Raw genomic sequence first — 23,343 nt, 5'->3', positions numbered from 1 at the left:
GGCGCATATGTTTTCACGACTTTAGATTTGATGGACGGGTTTTTCCATGTGCCAGTAGAAGTAGAATCAAGAAAATATACTGCATTCGTAACGCCAGACGGACAGTATGAGTTCAAATACGTGCCTTTTGGTATATGCAACTCACCAGCCGTCTTCTGTCGTTTTATAAATTTCGTGTTTAGGGACCTTATCAAAGATGAAACTATAGCTGTGTACATGGACGACATAATTATACCGGCAGTGAATGAAGAAGAAAACATAGCTAAACTGAAGCGCGTTTTAGAGATTGGGTCAAAGTACGGACTACGCTTTAAATGGAAAAAACGTCAGTTTTTGGAACGTAAGATAAATTTTCTAGGCTACGAGATAGAAAACGGGACAATTAGGCCATCGACAGAAAAGATTGAGGCGATTAAAAACTATCCCGTACCACGCGACAAGAAAGGACTAGAAAGATTTTTGGGCTTAACGTCATACTTTAGGCGGTTTATAAACAGTTATGCTTTAATAGCGAAGCCTTTGTCTGATATATTGAAAAAAGAAAGTGAGTTCGTAATGGGTAAAGAACAGCTAAAAACCTTCAATCAGTTGCAAATAGCTCTAACTACTTCACCTGTATTACGATTGTATAATATCAACGCGGAAACGGAAATCCATACGGATGCATCCAAGTTTGGGTATGGGGCGATATTTTTGCAAAAAGGGGGTGAAGACCAAAAATTCCATCCGGTACAATTTTTAAGCAGGAAGACAACGAAGACAGAGGCAAACTATACCTCATACGAGCTAGAAGTGCTTGCTATAATAGCAGCTCTAAAAAAGTGGCGGATATACCTAAAGGGTATAAAGTTTAGCATAATTACAGACTGTAACGCGTTTGCCTGTACAATGAGGAAAGACGACATACCACCTAGGGTAGCCAGATGGGCGTTGCTGTTGCAAGAGTTTGACTACCATATTCAGCACAGATCAGGGACACAGATGCGTCACGTTGATGCATTAAGCAGGATGTATTGTTTGCAAATAGATGACTCGATACGTCATAGGCTACTGAAGGCACAGTTAGAAGACGAATGGACAAAAGCAGTGAGAACAATATTGGAGAAAGGTTCATAAGAAGATTATTATTTACTTCACGGTATTCTGTGTAAGGATCCGTCAAAAGAGCTTTTGGTTGTTCCGATGCAAATGGAAGATGATATAATCAAGTACGTTCACGAGCAGGGTTATTTTGCCGCGCGTAAGACCCAAGAGTGCGTCGAGAAAACGTACTTCATACCGCAAGTCAGTAGAAAGGTTGCTAGGGTAGTAAATAGTTGTGTTGCATGCATATTAGCTAACGCAAAAGCAGGAAAAAAGGAAGGATTTCTTAATCCAATTCCAAAAGACGAGCAACCATTAAGTACGTACCACATAGATCATTTAGGACCACTGACAGCTACATCAAAGCAGTACAATTATATACTAGCAGTAGTGGATGCTTTTTCAAAATTTGTATGGTTGTATCCGACAAAGGATACAAGTGCTGCAGCCGTTATTGATAGGTTGCAAAGACAAGCAGCTATCTTCGGAAACCCGAAGAGAATCGTTACGGACAGGGGTGCTGCCTTCACCTCACATGCTTTTAGTAACTACTGCAGTGATCGGGGTGTACAACATCTCTTGATAGCGACAGGTGTACCAAGGGGCAATGGTCAAGTGGAGCGAATCCACCGAATAGTTGTACCTATGCTGGCAAAGCTCTCCTTACATAATCCCGAGAAGTGGTACCAACATGTGGCAGATGTACAGCAGTTTTTGAACAATTCCCCAAGCAGGAGTACAAAAGCCGCTCCTTTCAATCTGTTGACAGGATTACATATGAGATTAAATAATAATGCCGACTTGAATGAAATTATAGAAGAAGACACAATAAGAGAACTAGATAAAGATCGCGAGAAAGTTAGGTAAAGCGCTAAAGGTAGTATTAAAGAAATTCAAGAAGAAAATCGGAAAAATTATAACGCAAAAAGGAAGGCGGAAAAAATGTATAAGGTAAACGACATGGTAGCTATCAAACGTACGCAATTCGGCCCCACTCTTAAACTAAAAGGAAAATATCTAGGCCCATACAAGGTCATCCGTATATTAAACCATGGCCGGTATGAAGTCGATGACATGAGGGACCCAGCCGAACGACAACGGTGGCAGAGTACATAAAAATGTGGAGCCCATCGTTCAGGGACGAACGAATGTCAGGACGGCCGATTGTGGGATTGGGTCTTAAGACTAGAAGTGGTCGAGAATACTAATTAGCCATTTACATAAACAAACCCTAAACATACCAGTCAGGCCTAATCATACAAATAAAATACAACCTTGCACGCGTATCGTTCTGTTATAGAAAACCCTGCCAAAATGCCAATTTTGAAATAAAACAGCAGAAAAGTTAGTTGTAAACCTGACGCCGAGCTGAATAGTAGTTGCACCGTGACCTTTCGTAAACTTTTATTAAAACTATTAACTGTACTTTCAATTAAAGTCTAATTGAACTTTAATTCAACTAAACCAATTTTATTAACTTTATTATTCATTTATAATATTCAAATAAAATAAAACTTTTTATGAACAACCACATATATAAAAAGTGGGCGTGGTTATCATCAGATTTCACTCATTTTCAATACCAATCTATTCTGGGTTCAAGTAAGCTCGCACGCCGAATTTGGTAAAGATATCTCAATATTTGCTCTATTTATTATCTTAACAGAGGAAGGGATCAATTTTTTTCGATACTGATGATTTTGATATATGGAAGTCTATATCTATCTCGATTACTTTGTACCTGTACAACCAACCCTTATGTTTCGAAAGTTAATATACTCTGTGTGCAAAGCTCGCAGTCGGCTAAATCACTGCCGAGGCGCGAACCCGCTTAGATAAACTTTCTTCTAATTAATAAAACTTATTTCTGAAATTTTTATGTTGATTTGCCCGGGATCTTATCCAGGAATTTGTGTGTGGTAGGCAGACCACGTTACCACTACACTACGGCGGCCGCTGATCCTAAAATTAAAAATTTCTAATAACAGACTTGAGTACGGGAACTGAAACTCCCCAAATTCACATTAAGTCCAAAACGCTACATAGAATTTTTTTTTTTTTTCGTAAATCCAAACCCAGATCGACACTATATCTTAACTTGTGTTGTGTTCATTGGGTTAGTTCTGATAAATGTATGTAGCTCTAAGCAAGTAAAAAAGTTAATTATGTTCACAGTTTGTAAATTGTCAGTAATAAAAAAATGATTAATAGCCAATGGCATTCCAAATTAAGCTTTGAACTTGTCAAAATAAAAAATCAGACCTAATCATCAGGAAATAAAATCTAAGTTTGGCAAGAAATAAAATAAAATATAAGTAATAATATTCGACACAATAATCATTAATAGATAATTGTTAAAGTAAAATTGGGTATGTATATTAGAGCGTATAACTAAAAATGTTGAAAATATCCGGAATCTTTCTCCACATTGACATTTCTCAGTACGCCTTAAAAATAGAAAAAATTAAAATAAGATGGGGAAAATATAGAGAAAGGTCCAATGTTAAAGAAGTCAAACAGGGGGCGGAATTTTAAATTTTTTGAACTGTTATGAGAACATTTTTCAAACCCGTGGTAACAAAAAGGTAACAAAACAAACACAATAAAATGTGTACTACAACTGTATTTAAATATGTATAGTTATTCAGCAAATAGTTTGACAATTAGATAATTAAATTCAAATACTCAAACTCCCAAATTAATAATATTGATTCATAATTTGAAACTTTGCTGAACGCACGGTGTAACGAACCGATACGTTTAGGAAATCACTAAGATGAGAACCCACGTAATACAGACTTAAGTTAGGTTAACATATTCGGTAAATTTATACCTCATAAGCACATCTAGATTATCGATATCGTACTAGTTGGAAATAGACTAGTTTACAAATATAATTTTCTCCTTGAAGTCCAACTAGTTCGGAAATTACTAGTTTGTAACTAATAAAAAGGCTCTTGAATATCACAAAATAAACTCTACGTATGGTAAAATTATAATAGGTGCCTGTACATTGAAGATTTTATTTACACAAAATATTTATAGTAGACCCACTGAAGGCAAATCAATAGTTTTAGAGTATTTTTATGTATGTCTGAATGTTTGCGTGCGCATCGTGCAGAACCCGCTGCATAGTATGAAACTGGTACATATATTCCAGTCATAAATTCACTACCATTTAATGAAACGCAAAATGCAATTATATTTCTAATTAAAATCTCTTAATTGGCAACTTGAAGAGCACCATCATATTAATTGCATCAATTGTTTATCTCTACATATAATTAAATTGTAATAGACCGATATCTGTACATTGAAAATATAAAAGAAATATTGATGCCAGTGGTCATTATTAGAGCAACTGAGTCCAAATCAGCAGTTTTTAAAACTTTGTCTGTCTGTTTGTCTGTATGTTTGACCGGGCATCACTCCAAAACCATTGCATAGAATTTAATGCGACTTTCGCCGTTGTATAACTAGAGCTATAACTTAAAGTTTATGGTACATTTTATTCCTTTTGGTCCCTAGGGTCTAGACGTCAAAATATGGACCCTTGTAACCCTAGAATGTGTTAGCACAATATGGCTATCAAATGAAAGCTCCTGCAAAAGTCTTAAAAACAGTGTAACTGTGATTTCGAGATATAGGCGAAAAAGTGGATCAGGGGTACCCCTGGATGTAATTTCACCAAATAGGTATTAAAAAAGGTATCGACGGGGGTAGCATTAACCTATGATATCTTATACTTCAATATCTAGATTTCTTAAAAAAATATTCATCTAAATGTGGGCCAGAGGTAACCCAGAATGTGTTTTCACAATATGGGCATCAGGCGAAATGCATGAGGAAGTGCTTTTGCATTGGGTTGTTTTAAGTGCAATGTTCTAATTAATAATTATTAAAATAATTAAATCGACGCAATATGTTTCCGAGAAGACTTCGAATCTTCTCTTCCAATTTGCGTAGTTCTTCTTTCAATTTTTTCTACTTCTAACTAGTAGATATACAACTAGTTGGTTCGACGGCTGGGAATAGGTTCAAGGTAATTTTAATAGTTACACGTATTTTAATTAAATAGCAATACTGTAAAGAATGCAGTGTTGTGTAATTATGTAAAAATTCCAAGTTAAATTCAAAAAACTTTTGTATGAGTGAATTTTTCCAAAATCGTTTTTGTGGGGCTCCCAATTTCTCATTGTTATTTTATGGTTTGTAGAAATTCCGAAATCACATAAACAGAAGTAATCCAAAGTTTTAATTTTTTGGGAAAACGCAAATGAAAACTTACTTTTTCGTCCAGTTTCAATATTACAATGAGCTTTAAACACAGCTATGGCCATTGAAGTATTCTATATATGTGATCCTAATCTCACAAGACGGCTTTTTGATTTGCATCAGTTTACAATAAAACATGCAAAATGATTCTGAGAATGTACAATACAAAATTTTCACTCTGCTCAGCATCGTGCCACGAACAGAGGATGGTCGATTATTGATATGCTGCTTGCCACATTCCAAAACCATAAAAAAAGACAAACTGAAAGCTTAAAAGATATTTATTTAGACGTATAAGGAATTTGGCACGCCCGAAAACAGTCCCGAGATTACTTGTTTTTCAGTGAAATCAATTTCTTATCACCACTCAACTTTTTTTAGTATTTCGTAGTTATTTTAAATATATCATCGTTATTGTTAATAATGAGTAAATGTTTTGATATGCTTATTTCGCAAACGTGTATACATTTTTTTTATTTCAGCTCTACTTTTTACTGCTTTATCACATTCTTTGCGTGTTCGATATTTTTCGGTTCATAAAAGCAGGCGCTCATTTTATACAAAAAGTGAAGTTAAAAATTGTGTTGCTATATTTCAAGTGCTACTCAACTACCATTCATAAAGGAGGACTGACGGTAATACCTCAACCAAAAAACCTTTTATAGGGGTATCTGTCGGTTCGATAATGCTGGTACAATGCAGCTTCACACTACAATAGTTAGGATACTCTTTGTACTTATCACAACTGAGTATAAAAATTCATTAAGAAGAAACTTACACAAACATCTTGTTGAAAAAAATATATATGAGTTCGATTGTTTGTGCAATTCAACACTGTGTTTTCTTCGTTTTACTAAACAAAAGACTGAAGCAACGAACTTTTGTATTTAGATAATTAAATTATTGTTACTGCATTTTTTTTGTTGCTTTTTTAATAAGAAGCGCGATGACCTTGTACTTGAAATTTTACAACGCAGACTAGTGTGGATCTACTTACGACATTGAACACCACGCACGCATGTAATTTTAACTAGCGTTTAAATACATAAGTACATATTTACCAAAATAAAAAATATATATATATAACAAACCCACACACCACTTCATCAAGATCTGTACTGGAGTGCAAACTAGCATCAGAAAGACTTCACTCATTCCCGAGCGTAAATATATACTGAGTTCCCGATCATAAAGCAAAAGAAGTTGACGCGAAAAACGAAGCGTTGGCAAAGGAGGGTGCAGCACTCAAAGAACCTACGGTAGACGTCCCAATCCGTATAGAAGAAATCAAAAGGAGACAAGTGTTGCTGTTCCCTCAAGCAAGAAAGGCCTAGGCCTGTAATATTTCAAAAATCCTACGATGTTAGACTCACAAAGTTACTAATATCTCTAAAGAGAGAAGACTTTAAGCTTACGATGGGCATACCAACTGGAGCATGCCTCCTAGCGCTACATGCTTCTAGCTTACCGGCCTTATTAGTAACAGAAGATATAAAAAGTGCAGGCTGTAGGAAGAAACGGCTAAGCACGTTCTGTGTTCGTGCACTGCGCTCGCGAAATCAAGGCGCTAGCTATTGTCAAAAAAATATATGTAATTAAGCTAGGTCCTAAAAACCTTTTAGAACTGTCCAAGAGGACGGAGTTATTCTATAACAAGATTCCCGGTACTTTATGTTGCTTTCCGTTTGGTTGTCAAATAAATTTTCGCTACACTATGGACACGTTTAGTCTACGTGAGGTTTTTACTGACAGGCCAGATCAACCTAGTCTACAGGCTGTTCGGTGAGGATCTCACATATACTAAACAAGTTTTTGTTGCTATTGTTGTTGTCGTAGCGATAAATATACCTCCCGGAGGTTTAAAGGAGTATTATCGATGTTGGTGGTTCTTTTCCGGATATAGATCCTGCACATTCCGGTAACAACCACCATTAAGGTACAAACCCGACCATCTCAAGAACGATTTGATATGGACACATGGTACCTTATTGGCAATACAGCCCTCCCGCAGGCCAGTTCCGCGAAAACTTTGTGTCGCCAAAGCCACGGCTGCTAAAAAAAACCAGGATTCGCCACAGGTTGGTGAGGTTGATAATTGGGTTGGAGAAGCTATAAATTGCGCTGACAACCACTTGAGAGGGTTGCGCTTCACAACCCTTAAAATTTGGATATTTTAGTCAGCTCATACGACAGTCATACCTGCCGCGGTTATATTCTATGCCCCCTAAATAAGTCCAGAGCGTTAACAGAAGTTTTTTTTAACGACCACACTAAAACCCCTTCAAAGCCAAGAAATTATGTTCAAAAAATAACTTCGTTCTCATGGCAAATACTAGGAGTTTCATACGACCTATACCACTTAATATTTATAGATCTGGTCGCTGTGCCACTCCTTATAGCAGGAGTCTTAGTCTTAGCGAGCGCACAACACGAGCATAACCGTGCTCGGTCGTTTTCTCTTCCAACCCGCACTTTCAACCTCCGCTATCATTGACTAATTTAAAACCACGTGAAACCAGGAGGCAGTGTCTAATCAAAATTCCTATCATGAGCCTACATGTTAAACTTTGATTGTAAGAAGAATATAAAATAATTGATACGTCTTGGTAAATAAAGACTGACGGTAGACAAAGGATAGTCACTTGGTGCTTAGTAATAAAATCTAAGCTCGTTACTGGTCTAGAAGGGATAAGATTAAATCCATAAAAGAGACAAAATGTTATGAAATAATTGACTGATTTTATTTTGGCACTTGTAACATTAAAAAATATCTATGTTAATATATATGTTTGCTATTAAGTACAAAAGTCTTTATCTAATTACAAATAATATCTATTAAAAACGAATTTTAAATAAATAAAATGTTAATTACGTATATAAATCACATAATTTTTACTAAAAGCAAATATTAGGTAGACTTGCTGAGAATTACTTTCGCATCCTAAGAAGCATACAACGCCGATTTTGAGCAGCAATTGTTGTGTTTCTAATTATTTTTATGCCAATTCTACCTAAATCGTTCCTTCGTGCTCTATTCCCGTGCAGCACATCTTTTCTAAATGCAATTTATTCATTCAACTATCCCGCTGCTGCACACTCACTGTAGAGGGGCCACTTTATTTTTAGACAAATATTTTAGAAACTCTGTAGGAGTGCGAAAACTTTTTATTGGATGTTTACCAAAACGTCCATTAATTTTGGATAAAACGTAGTAAACGGGATAAGCGCCAGGTGCCACATGCACACGCATTGCCTTAGTCACATCCTGTCCATTTAATGCATTCTGATTGTAAATGAATTGTAAATGCTGTTTCTTATTGCTACCTGGCTTGCGAAATTTCGGTACGGTTACTTGCCTTATAATAGGCGAATCCAATTCGATGGAAGGTACAGAGTCTTTGGTGCGTTTATTTGTGCTACGCATATGATTTGAATTGACATAACGACGATTTGGAGGCATTAAACTTTGAATTTTGTATAAGGAAGAGTCTTCATTATTGACAGTACCATCAGAAGATATCGCTGGCAGATCGAGTGGGTTGACTCGTATAACTTTTTGTGTAGTATTTTCAGCATCGGGTATAACATCCTCTGTAATAACGACCAATTTTTTTGGTTGATGGTTTTTTGGTTGGTTGGTGATACCAGCCGTTGTTTGGGTTTTAAAATTGGTTGTGTCTACTTCATCGATCGGTGTAGTGTAGGTGGTTTGTATTGACATAAAGCAGAGTAGCAACGACAAATGCTGTGAATGAGAGAATTCGATTGCATTAATTTAAGATATTGTGTGAAATGATGCCAAATCGAGATATGTTTATATTTGCATTAATTTTACAACAAACTTCTTTCAGGGATATAAAAACTTTAATTAATTTGGAGAGTATTTCGAAAATATTATATGCAAACAGAAAATAGTCAGTGGAAAATTTCTCAAATATTCTCAATGAAGTTTGTAATTATAGTCCTATCGTTATACAGGGGACGCTGGCCAAATTGTTCGATTACATAATCCAATCAAAGTTATTTGACCATGTTCGGGATTTGATCTCTAGCCATCTACACGGCTTCTTTCCTGGAAGATTAACCTGTTCGAACTTGACCCTATTAGCGAATAGTATAGTGGGTGCGTTTAGAAAGCAGGCACAACTTGAAGTTATTTACACAGATTTTTCCCAAAGCCTTCGATAATGTATGCCATACCATACTTTTGCAAAAGTTACGAAGTTACGGAGTTAGTGGCATTCTCATTAATTTCTTCGCTAGTTTTCTGTCACACTGGAAATTATTTATTAAATTAGGGAACACAACCTCAAGCCTATTTATCGACGCGTTGTCAGGTATACCTCAGGGTACTCACTGCAGACAACTGCTATTTCTTTTATTTATTAGCGACCTGCCGAATTGCTTTAAATTCGCTAAGTGCCTAATGTTCGCGGATGATGTCAAACCTTTTTGTACCGTTCGTGATGCAAGTGATAGTCACAAGTTGCAAGTTGATCTCAATTCACTTAATCAGTGGTGAACTTTGAATTGTCTTAAACTGAACAACAATAAATGCTGTGTTGTCACCTTCTCTAGGAAGTCTAACAATATAATATTTAGTTACAATATAGACAACTGTGCTCTAACTAGAAATACCGAAATGAAAGATTTGCGTGTTATTTTCGACTCAAAGCTGACACATTGACTTCATAGTATCAAAAGCTCTTTCTATGATAGGGTTCATAAGAAGAAATTCAATGGATTTCAGGGATCTTTGCACTCTAAAAGCTCTTTACATATCTCTTGTTCGAAGCAGACTAGAGTATTGTTCTCTAATATGATACCCATACTATGAAACCCACTCAAACAAAATCGAAAGAGTTCAAAAATTTTTCACGAAATTTTCCCTAAGAAAGTTACCGTGGCAAGGTAATGTTCCTTCTTATATTGGTAGACGGAAACTAATGGGCTTAAAGTCCCTATATGATAGAAGAATATACTTCTCAATACTTTTTATTTATAATGTCATTAATAATAACATATACTGTGAGGACTTATCTAATTTGGTAAATTTATATGACTCGCCTCGTAACTTAAGAAATAATCGCTTATTGATAGAACGAGCCGATTGCTAGAAGCGTTAGATTATGCAATACCTATGCTAGCGTTATTGAGTTTAATGGTAGTATAAGTATATTTAAATTAAAATTGTACACTATTTTTAATTGATTAACTGCGTTCTATATGTAGTCTGTAAGAATTAAATTCTGTAGGCTGAACCTAAATAAATAAATAAAATTCCACGCCGCAAACTTAATTTTGAAAAGGTCAATCCAAGCCTATTACCAAATCCGACGAAAGAATAACATCTGCCAGGTCCTTTAAATAATCATAAAATATTGGAGTTATTGATTGCTTTACCAATCGCTCATTTCCAATGAAAAGATTAATCGAGAAAAATAGAGTAGTTAAATAAAAAATGTTTATTAAATGTACATTCTGGGTTCTGAAACTCTGAAACTCATATTAGTCACATATTTTGGAGTGCTATTGGGCTCATAATTATGAGCACTCCCAAACTTTTTGAGGGGATGTGAAATACATATCGTTAGCTTAATGCGAAAATGTGCTAAGTCACTTTTTACGAATTTACAGGAGACGAAAAAAATGAATAATATTTGAAATAAACTTTTTTTCAAAACTGTGAATGAGGATACCTTAGTTTCATTACTTTTGAGTGTAGAAGCTTTGAAAAAGATAAAAAAAAATCATGTATGCTAACCCAGCCACTATTTTATGACTTAGCACAATTTCCGCACTCAAAACAAATTTTTTCTCCTGACTTAGCACTTTTTACTCAATATGTTTCCCCATCACTCCTCCCCTTTAATGATTGAAATATAACAATAAAATTATATATTTCACAAAAAATACTATTTATTTTTCCAAACTATTTCTAACGGTTCTGAATTGGACTCTTTTGCCGGATGGTGCGCAGACAATAATTTATTTTTAAATTCAAACAAATGCTGTGTTGTGTTTTATTCCATAAACACAACTGCCACATATTTTATCTACAAACTAAATGCTAAATCTCTTAATCGTTGTCAAGAGAGTAAAGACTTGGGTGTAATTTTTGACTCCAAACTCCCTTTTCTAGTCACATTGACTTCGTTGTTTCTAAATTTGTTGCAATGGTTGGATTCAGTAGACGTAACACCAGTGACTTTAAGAACCCTATGATGTTGAAGGCACTTTATATAGCCTTGGCAAGAAGTGGTCTTGAATATTTCTCAATAATATGGAATCCTTTCTATGAGTCTAACTCTTATAAAATTGAGAAAGTTCAAAAAATTTTTACAAAAATTGCTTTACGTATGCTTCCCTGGCCAGACGGCGTCGCATCATATACCAGCAGGCACAAATTGCTTGGTCTTCAGGCTTTGCATGACAGAAGAACTTTTATCTCACTCACGCTTACCTATAATGTAATAAACTTTAGCACAAATTGCTCTGATTTATCGAATTGGTTCATTCCATATATTCCACTGAGTGATCTTCGGCATTATTATTAGCAGATTATTTATCGAAATAAGTCATAAAACGAATTATGCTATGAATGAACCTATAACTAAATCTAGCAAATCGATTCAGTAGTGATATTAATTTTAATAACAGCTTATATAAGTTTAAGTTGAATTGTTTTCTATTTTTAACTAGTCTGTAAGAAAGTATGTAGTTATCGACATGTAGTAATTGAACTAGATTGTGGTCAGCTCAAAGCATTTATAAAACACCAAAGGCATTTCTCAATTGCTTGAATCCAATTTAAAGGGATTGTGTTCGCAACCCTCTCAAGGGGTTGGCAGCGCAATATATAGATTCTCCAACCCAATTGTCAACCTCACCTAACCGTGGCGAATCCTGTTTCATTGACAGCCGAGGCTCTGGCAACCCCAAAGCCTTCGTGGAGTGTTTTTATCGTTAATACAACGACAACAACAACAAAGCATGTACTTTTAGACTGAATGAATTAAATAAATAAATAAAATGCGTGCACAGGCTGACTTAACACATTCTTTTTAACAGATGACGACTTAGCACATTTACACATCATTGCCCACTGCAAGTAAAAAAGAAAAATTAATATATTTCTTTTTGTAATCGATGTATTCTGAATTCAGTTTTAAAACTGCATTAAAATAAAAAAATTCAAAAAAGGCGACTTAGCGCATTTTAACATTAAGCTAACGATATACTACATTTAACCATTCAAAACCGCTATTGTATTTCATGACAAAAAATAAATTTTAAATATGCAAAATTCAAATTATTTCATAAGTGCAAAGTCCACAGTGTTTACTATTTTTTCTGCGTAAGACCGAATTATTCCAAACGTGCTCCAGAATCTTTGCAGTTTTATGCAAAATATCAAGATTTTTTCTAAATATCAATTCTATGTTTTGCAAAACTCTCCCATTTTTGAATAGGTTCCCGAAATTTGGAATATCACTGTAGCGAAGTCAGTAACTAGTGATACAAAATGTCCAGAACTAAACATAAAGTACCAATAATACTAACATCACTAGTTCAGAACTATAGAAAAGTGAATGCATTGTGGAGGAATGTGTGGAAAATGTTAAGTTCGCCAGTTGAAAGCATATTAAAGATATTGAGCGAGAACTAGCAAAGGTTCCGAATGCATTAGAAGCTCTCCAATTTAGTACTTGACTTTTTCCATAAAGGTTTATATCAGACCGCGATGACAATGCAACGTAAGGAAAAATAATTTTCTTAAGGTGGCGCAAGGATCACGATATTTTAAAAAATTCGTCCGAAATTTCCTATCGAGATTTAAGTAACTTTCATAGCGTAAAAGGAATGAAACTTTGAATATGGCTCTTCTAGATTGGGAATGATCGAGGTTTTCATAGATATTTGGAAAATCCATAAAGACTATTTGGAATCTCGCGATCGATTTTTAAACTTTTAGAAATTTAAAACTTTACCCGAAGCTCCGGGCACCGTGTCAATGCAACATAAGAAGAAAAATGTCTGCTATGTGGCACACGGGTCGAGTTAGCTCAAAAATTTATACGAGATTAAGGGTTATTATATCGGGATCTAAATCCGAATTTTTCAATTCTAGTCAGCTTTACTGCAGTTTAAACATACACTGAAAAACCGAAACTAAGTCAATTTGAGGTGAGGACTTGAAACTTTACATATAAAAATCAAATAACCCAAACAAAGCAGCAAAAGGAGTAAATAAATTGGAGGTAACAAATTTGGCTTCAGAAAACTCCATAGCACTACCTCCGCGCTAAATGCCATTAGTACCCAGATAAATTGCGGTTTAAATCAAAACCCCCACCATAGAACAGTACTCGTAGCGCTAGACCTATCAAAAGCTTTTGATACGGTCAACCATGGCTCGTTACTGCAAGACCTGGAAGGGTTCACCCTTCCCCCATGTCTTAAAAGGTGGACCGCAAATTATCTGGGTGGTCGGCAGGCATCGGTGCAATTCAGAAACGAAACATCAAAACAAAGGAGAATTAAACAAGGGGTGCCACAGGGTGGTGTCCTATCCCCTCTTTTGTTTAATTTCTACATATCTAAGCTACCTTCACCACCGGAAGGAGTCACAATCGTTTCCTACGCCGATGACTGCACAATAATGGCCACAGGCCCAGGCCCAAAGATCGATGAGCTATGCAATAAAATAAACGGCTACCTCCCTGATCTCTCCAGTTTTTTCGCCTCGCGAAACCTGGCATTATCACCGACTAAATCTTCCGCGACCTTATTTACAACATGGACGTCCCAAATGTCGACCATTTTGAACATCCACGTCGATGGCTCTACGCTACCGACTGTCCTACACCCCAAAATCTTGGGTGTGACGTTTGATCAGGATCTACATTTTGGTGAGCACGCAGCCGCAATTGTTCCGAGAATTCAGAGCCGTAACAAAATCCTCAAATCCCTTGCTGGCAGTACCTGCGGAAAAGATAAAGAAACGCTCATGACTACATACAAAGCAATTAGCCAGCCGATTACGTGCTACGCGTCACCCATATGGTCGCCAAGCCTAAAAATTACCCACTGGAAGAAGCTACAGGCCTGCCAAAATACTGCTCTCAGAATTGCCACGGGCTGTCTTCTTATGTCCCCAGAACACCATCTACATAATGAGGCGAGAATACTCCCCATCAGGGAAAGAAACGAGATGCTGACCAAACAGTTCCTGTTGAATACCCAGAAACCTGGGCATCCCAACAGACATCTGATTGACGAGCCAGCACCGCCTAGGGGCTTAAGGAGTCATCTCCGTAAGCATTTTGAGGAAATACGGCATCTGAGAACACAGCCGTATGAAGCGAAAAAACACAAGTAGGTCCTTGGTGAACTCCACAAACAGGCGTCGGACCTTTATGCCGGGAATTGCCCGGTGAACCCAGTACTCAAAGTAAAGTATCCAAAACTTGCGGAAGAGGAACGCATACTCACCAGGGAAACGCGTGTCACTCTGGCTCAACTTCGTTCTGGATACTGTAACAGGTTAAACTCTTACCTATCCAGAATCAACCCCGACATACAAAATGTATGCCCCGCTTGCAATGTGTCCCCACATGACACCAACCATCTCTTTAATTGTAATGTGGAACCAACGCCTCTAACACCCCTTTCCCTATGGTCCACCCCTGTTGAAACAGCAAGTTTCCTTGGACTCCCGTTAGAGGATATTGATGACAGTTTGCGATCGGTCGCGTCTGTTAGGTGGGGCGAAGCACTGCTACAACAACAACAACAACAGGTAACAAATTTTAAACACTAACTTTAAATAAATGAATCAACTGCAGTGCAAAAGTTATCTTTAAACACAGACATAATGCTAATGCATATTGGTTTTAAAATTTTAACAAAAGCCATTTAAAAAGCCTATCAGGAACAGAACTTATAAGGTTATTACAATTTCGTTAGACACTTAACCCGTATTCATAGAGAAACAAAAGCTTTCTATAGTTTCCTAAAATGACTTTTCCCTACAAAAATCGTTTTAGTAGAGCTTTTTGTAAGAGCCTTTTTATTTTACTTCCTTATGTTAAGTCGGTTGAATGTTTGTCCGCTTTTCATACAAATTTTGCAACTGATTTTTAAATAACTTCTCATTGGGCTACAAACGTTAAACTTTACACAAAGGTTGGAACACCGCGACAATGCAACAAAAGGAAAAAAATCCGTTAGGTGGCGCACGGATCGAAATAATTAGATAAGAATTTGAACAAGTTTCAAACCATTTGAATTTGAAAATTTTCAAGTCGCGATGAGCTAGAGAGTTGAAGTTTCAAACTTAATTCAGAGGTCGATGGCAGCCGATAACACGATACAAAAAGATTCGCTAAGGGCCGCACGGGATGAGATTTTAGATTTTAGAAAAATCGTACGAAACGGAGGGAATTTTGGGATTGATTTTTATGTAAGTTTTCATTAAGCTACAATCTAAAATTCACGGATAGGATAAGACGCCGAGAAAATTTAAGAAAAGGAGAAAAAATCCCGTAAGGTGGCGCACGGATCGAAATATTTAGATAAGAATTTGGAAATTTGGTCTTTTCAGATAGATTTTAAAGCAACTTCTCATTGATTTACAAACATGAAACCTCAGAGACAGGTTAAGACACCGTGACAAAGGAACAAAAGGAGAACAAAATTCCGTTGGGTGGCGCACGGATCGAAAAAATTGGATAATATTTTGGAAATTTGAAACCGGTTTTTAATTAATTTCTCGATGAGCTAGAGGCTAAAAATTTAGAGCTTAATTCAGAGGTCGATGACGCAATAAAAAAAGTTTCGCTAGGGGGCACACGGACTGAGATATTTAGAAAAATCAAACGGAACGGAGGGAATTTTGGGATGGATTTTTATCTAAGTTCTCATTGAGCTACAAGCGTAAAACTTAAGAGGTAGGTTAAGACACCGAGAAAATGAAAGAAAAGGAGAAAATAAAAATAAAATAAAAAAATTTTAAGCACTTCCTTTATATAAAGGGACAAAAATCAACGAAAAATGTTCTTATATAAAGACATATTCTTGCTAAACTTTGATTTTTAAATTTTGACATAGAAATTGCTAAAATATTTACGAGAAATAAAAATATAAAGGTGGAGCGCAATTGATTGACTAATAATATCTCCTTTCCTACCAACTTTCCAATCCAAGTGATGTGCGCTCCACTTTTATATTTTTACTTCTCATAAATATTTTTGCAATTTCTATGTCAAAACGTATTTATATAAGGAGACCTTTTTCGCCCATTTTCGTCCATTTATATAAAGAATGTGCTTAAGATTTTTTTATTTTATTTTTATTTTATGAATAAGAGGGTCAACATATTACCGCACTTAACACTTTTTAATTACATATTGGCAGTTTCAGCACTTTAATCTAACACCACGTTTAAGTTATCAAACAAATTTAATCTCTTCATATTTTTTCAACATTCAAATAACACTTACTAATGCATACTGAGAGTGCTTCATTTTTGTTGTCATATTATTCAAAATTCATGCACTTGGAACTCGTTTTATTGAATATTTTTAAATGAAAATTTTTATGTTCGTACTCTGATTTAAGTAAACAATATATATTTCAAAAACTGCAATAAATCGTAAATATAGCAATTATACAAATTTCTCCTCCGGTATTTGCCACTCTTTCACGTTTTGATAATAAAACCGTTATATATTAATGCTTATGCGTCTTCTTAGTTCCTATACTCCAAGTGAAATGCTGACGACTGATCGGCTTGTAAAGTATTTTGTTAAGTTTTATGTCGCCATCGTCATAGTCTTTAGCAATTACCGTCTCAAAGTTCTATGTCTCAGCTTCCAGCAATTTGGTTGTATGTACAAATGTGGCGATGACAAATGCTTCATTGGCTGTCAGTGAATTTTGGTTTTGACTTAAACTTTTTGTTTTTATTTTGTATATATCTGCGTTTTTTTCTTCATAATGTATGATACACAGCAAAAGCTCCCATTCAAAAGAGTATAGGCAGAACGAAAAACAATAATAATCATCAGAAAAGATACAATCTTGTGCGCGTTTTTTCATTCACGATTCTTAATTCGTTTGAAATATTGTTAGTGTTATTTTGTTTATTTAATTTGTCAGTAATATTCGAAAATCATTATGAACCTTTGGAGATGTTGGCACAGTGTGTCAAAAAACAAGCAGACACTGCGACAAGAAAATGTATATTCTAGCTATTTGAGAAGCGTTTCGTCGGCTTTGCATTGGTAACAATCGATGCCAACAATTTATTATTTTATCACCAGCTTACTATTGAATTTATCAGTATCTGTTTCATAACAAATCAAGGACTCGTTGCTAGCACGCCCATAATAAATTGGTAACAATCCGATAGCTATTCAATAATTTTTGATAAAAGTTGATAACTTAAAAAAACTTTGCGATTATTTTTTTATAATTTTTTTATAAATTTCGATAGTAAATCGATAATGTTTCGAATACGTGCCTATAAAAAGTCTGTCACTTTTCGATATCAAATCGATAATCTTTCAATACCTTATCAATAACTTTTCGTTAAATAAAGAAAAAATTTCCGATAATGAACTAATAAATCTACATTATTAAATTGGAAATTTTTCAGAAATAAATAGACAGTTGTGTATATAAACCAATGCCGATAGCAAATTGATAACACCTCGATAATATATCTACAACTTTTCGAAAATAAATTGATACCTTTACGATAACAAACCGGTAACTCAAAGTATAGGCGACACACCGTTAACAAACCGATAACTCATCAATAAGAAGTGGATAAAACGCCCGTCGATAACAAACAGATAGCTCATCCATAAGAAACCATGGACACTTTGATAACATATTGATAATACATCGTTCGGTTTCAATTTCTGTTCCAGTTTCGGTTCTGCTTTCAGCTTTGAATGTCAGTCTATTTAACCACCATTTTTAATCATCGCAGAAATTATAAATTGCACCACTGTGCTTACGATCAGTTATATTAACAACGCAAATTCAATCACGGGCATAAATAAAAGCAAATATTTAAATTTTTCTCCAGCATTGAATAAATAAATAGTTCTGGCGAGGTGAGGCTGAAGTGAGCAGCATTCGTGCCGATTAAAATACTCTTGCCATTTTGCGAATCTTTATTTGCTATTTTTTTGTAAAACGATTTCTACTTGTTGTTGCTATCGTCGCTATCTTTAATGTTTATTAAATATGAAAATTTCAATTGTTGAAAATTTGTGAATTTCTGAATAATAATCTCTGATTGTGTTTTATAAAATTTTTGTTGCGTTTTAGAATTTACTTGTGAATACAAGTAAACAGGTGTATATATTAAAATAAATTTTATGGGTAAGACTATTTTATAAATACTGCGACAAATTTACTGCAATTCCGCTTAATCCAAATTCTCTGCTAACATTCGAATCGCTAAACCGTTGAATAAATAACTCCAATATTGAATAATGCTAAAATGGCACTTATTAAAGTACTTCACAATAACACTTATACTTTGCAACCAATAGCTTGCTTAAACCAAACTGATTGTCGCGTTTCTACTGTTGCTGCCTTTTATAATCTGTGATTTCCTCGTTGCATCTTCTAGGCGCTTCCAGAATTAACTAAGTAAGTGCTATAAAATTATAACTACAGATGCACGTGTATAGCTTCTCATATGCGCGTGTATTTGTGAGCGACACTTCCACAATTAAAATTGCATGCATTTGGGAGCATCTCAGATAAGATATCTGCATGTGTTTGTGCGTCTCTTCTCCGCTGCGTGTACGTACATATGTGAAGACATAATGATTGATCTATTGATGTGCATACAAGTCACTGCTTATCATCGCTTAGAGATGACTGTACCCCTTAGTGTTGCTAATATTCGTAACAATACTTTTAGTCGTACACTTTTTTTATTCCATATATTAAAAATATTAAAACACACATGTATCTACATAACACAAGAACAATCAGCCAGCTATTATGAAATTTAGCATATTGCAATCGCACACCCACACAAACTTACCAAAGTTAACAAAAATTCCTATGAAGCACTTTCATAATATGTCAAGTGTCGGAAGCAAACACATGCAAATTTGCTAATGCAGAGAAAACTCCAACGAATTTTGGTACCCAAATGCCAAATATAGTGTTAGCTATAAATCCGCGTCAATTTAAAAAAAAAGTGTGGGTTGGCAATTATATTGTTTTTCTTGTCATTTGAGTACAATTTATAATTGAAAAGTTTATCGAAAAATTAAAAATTTTAAATTAACTAAATACAAAATAAACTTTTTTTTTTGTTTGTCTAACTTTATTCATGCATTCAAATATTTTAGTGTTATCGTTAATTGTACTATTAAAAAATTGCTGAAATACTGATTAAAACTTATATAATGCAAACAAAACTCCGAATAATTTAATGCAGCTGGAATTTTAGGGATGCCCCTAAGCATCTGAAATAGCTTGTGGACGAAATCTTTTGGTATTGCATACCATCTTTCTCGACACGTTCCGAGAACTCCTGCATGCCCTTAGGAGGCTCAATTACGTAGCCGGCGTTTCAGAAACTTTTTAAATTTTCGATCGGGTGCTCTGTTGATGACTCTCCAGTTTTCAAAACTTTTGAAATCTCAATGGATTTCGTACCAATTAGGAGGTACATATGTTTCGGCTATTGGGTGTGTTGAAAAATGATTTTGTCCTCACTGCAGTGAAACATGGCCACTGCTACTAGCAAACTCATTTGCAAAATATTAAGAAAAAGCTTCCTTTTCATTCTGTCTTCAGTTTAGACAATAGAACCTACCTCAAAAGTTGTAATGCAACCCCAAATCATCATATAACCTCTAAACTTTTTTTATTTTCATGAGGTTTAATTTGTTCGAGAGAGTGTCTTTTAAAATAAAAATTCCACGGCTACTAAGTAGGAGCAATACTGGAACAATACGGGTAATTTCCTTCAGGTTTTATTTTTTATATCAGGCGTACAAGCTTTTAATTTTTTTTAGCCTTTGGAAAGCCAAAGTAATTCTAAATTAGAACGCAAAGTCCAATTATAAATATTTTACCCCAAATGATTTGTATAGTGCAACTAAGGCCATATCACATATTATTGTTCCAGTTTTGCTCATGAGTGTATTTAATATACAACCAATTTATGCAGCCGTCCTCTTGATATTTGAATAAATCTTCGATTCCTTCATTTTCCGGTAACATTGGGTATCTAACTGATTAGGCCTAAGGTTATTAGAAATAATGATATTTTGTACAGATTGCTGCGCTCTGACTATCTTCAAATACTCAGTAAGGTCTTATCTCTCATAATATACATACATTAATCCTTATTCAGTGTTTATTCTATGAGCTGTTTGGATAAAAGCTTATGAAATTGTTGTTCAGGTTCAACTTTCTAATTTATTTAATAGTGTTGTTGAAGAGGAAGGAATATTTTTTATGAGAGCATATGGTCCGCTGTATAGCATATTGCAGTGGAGTTTCGTCAGGTTTGTCAGATTAATGAGAGCATTTAAGTAGAAACTCCCCTTTCCCCCTTAAAATCCTAGGCCAATAATTTGTGTTTAAAAATAAGAAAATAAAAAAATGCAAGGCGCGATATACATACCTCCGAGAAGATTTAGGCCGCTCATCTTTTTCAAATTGCGTCACTGAGAAGCTTTTCATGGCCAGGTGAAGACCTCGCTTGGCAAATTTTCTTAAATTGTGAAAACTTAGTTATTTATTAGGATATTTCACATCAAAATACTCGCAGATTTGAGGGCGACATATATTAAAAACAAAAAATATCATAAACCCCTTGCCTATATAAATTTATTATGACATTGAAAACAGAAGCTTTTTAAGCGGGTTTTATTAATGTTTATATCTGTATTTATTTCACACAAATAACACATTAAAAATTCCATCTTAAACTGATTAACATACAAAACTTATCTTAATCATAATCTAAATGTTTTTCGTTGTGTTCACTTTGTTGGCTTGAAGCGGTGGCAGGTGTCAGGTGTCTTAGCAGGCGTTCCGCATTTAATGATTAGATTATAATCCTGTTAATATCAAATTAGTGGAATTTTAAAACAAATTATAATAAGAAACTACAACATGCTTTATTACTTACTTACTTAATTGGCGCTTAACCCAACAAGGCGCGTCAGTCGCTCCTTCGTTTGGCTAAATGGCCAATTGTTCACACCAAGGGAATCTACAAAGTTTTCACCTGGTATTTCTAATTGAATAGGGGCCTCTTACTCTGCTTCCAGCGTATTAGGAGCCTCTTCTTATGTAGACGGGCTTAAATTTTTTTACCGGTGTATCATTTTTCATTTGCATAACATGACGTTACCATTGTAGCAGCTGTTCGATACTCGCCGTCGCTGACGCGTAAATATCCATAAATCTTTCGAAGAACTTTTCTCTCGAATACTCCAAGAGCCACATTTTTTTACGTTATTAAGGTCCATATTCTGCACCATATAACAGGACGGGTACGATAGGTGACTTGTAGAGCATTATCTTCGGTTGCCAAGAGCGGACTTTACTTTTCAATATCCTACTACGTCCAAAGCAGCATTTTTTGGCAATAGTGATTCTTCCCTGCATCCCTAGATGTTGCTGTTGTTTACGTTAATAATGGTTTCCAAATTAACGAGTTCCTTCACCCTTTCAAAACTTTTTCTGCCAACAGAGGCGTCGTTACGAAGGCAGAAATGCGCTGAATCTTTGTAGTATATTTAATAGGTGTGAATCCAATGCTAGTGAGCCCCAATCAGCCGATTCACGGTTGGCTTCAATCTTTCGCACAATACGCTTGACTGGACCTAATATGCGATACTAAAGAGGCCGTGATAGTTGGCGCAGTTGACGGGGGGAGGGTCCCCTGTACTGTGCAAAACACACTTAAATTCCAATCGTGTTGCATTCACCAGTTCGACCATATTTTGCATAGAATTTAATACATGTGCCTTACCATTTCCACGCCGCCGTATTTGAGTAGTTCCTAGGGAAATGCTGTTTTTTAAACTGGCTATGGCCATTCTTACTTCGTCACAGTTATAAATACTGCCATCTCTGCCTTATATCAAAGTACTTTTATGCTTAGTATTTAATTTTAATAGAAAACGCGACTGCAAAACTTCCAAATCCTAATTTCTAAAATAAAACGTGTCCTGCGTTACCTAGTTAAAATTGTTTCCCTCATATTGCATTGACGAGATTCAGCAAGCAGCCTTTTGATTTGAAGGTTCATCGAACCGCAGGTTATTAGCGACTTCTTTGAAGACTATGTAAGGAACTTTGTCAACTCTCGCTTGGAAAACCTCCTACTCGGAGTTCAAGAACCACCTATACGCGTAGAAATGCTCGATTTATTAACGTGGGCACGATTCACTCAGGCTTGTCTCTGTGTGACTTAGTGAAATCACTAACTGTAGATATCTAAAATATTATTCCGATTATTGTAGAAAACTGTCAGTATTTTAAGACCATTTTTATTTTACACTTCTACTTGCACACAGAGATTTATAACTTTGATTGGCTAAAGGTTGGTGGAATAGGTATAAAGGAATCGAGATAGATATAGACTTCCATATATCAGAATCATCAGTATCGAAAAAAATATATTAAGCCATGCCCGTCCGTTCCTCCGTCTGCCCGTCAGTTAACACGATAACTTGAGCAAATATTGAGATATCGGACGATAACTACGCCGATATCGATATCGAAAATTTAGAAAAATTATAAAAATGAGATAATTCAAAAATGAATACCGCTAAGTTAATGAAATTCGGTAGGTGGATTGGTTGTATGACACAAAACATAAATTCCAACAGAAAACAATTGTTTTGATACATATGTTTCTGTCAGAAACAAATTAGAAGCATCTGCGATCATAAAGCAATGCTGGTGGCTAAACAATATATA

At 35.4% G+C, this 23,343-nt stretch overlaps 1 protein-coding gene across 1 annotated transcript; it reads right to left on the bottom strand.

The window, feature by feature from the left end:
• Positions 1 to 8,077: 8,077 nt before the first annotated feature.
• On the bottom strand, positions 8,078 to 17,315 carry LOC137247217 (uncharacterized). The gene is made up of 2 exons (XM_067778325.1): positions 16,863 to 17,315; positions 8,078 to 9,103 (listed from the first exon to the last, which is right to left on the bottom strand). Exons 1-2 carry the CDS (start codon positions 16,896 to 16,898, stop codon positions 8,456 to 8,458), a joined length of 684 nt encoding a protein of 227 aa, XP_067634426.1. The 5' UTR covers positions 16,899 to 17,315; the 3' UTR covers positions 8,078 to 8,455.
• Between the last annotated feature and the right edge of the window lie 6,028 nt (positions 17,316 to 23,343).

The sequence above is a fragment of the Eurosta solidaginis genome, chromosome 3, assembly GCF_040869045.1.
Source record: "Eurosta solidaginis isolate ZX-2024a chromosome 3, ASM4086904v1, whole genome shotgun sequence".
In the NCBI taxonomy this organism is placed as follows: domain Eukaryota; kingdom Metazoa; phylum Arthropoda; class Insecta; order Diptera; family Tephritidae; genus Eurosta; species Eurosta solidaginis.
This window is presented reverse-complemented; position numbering and strand designations above follow the sequence as displayed.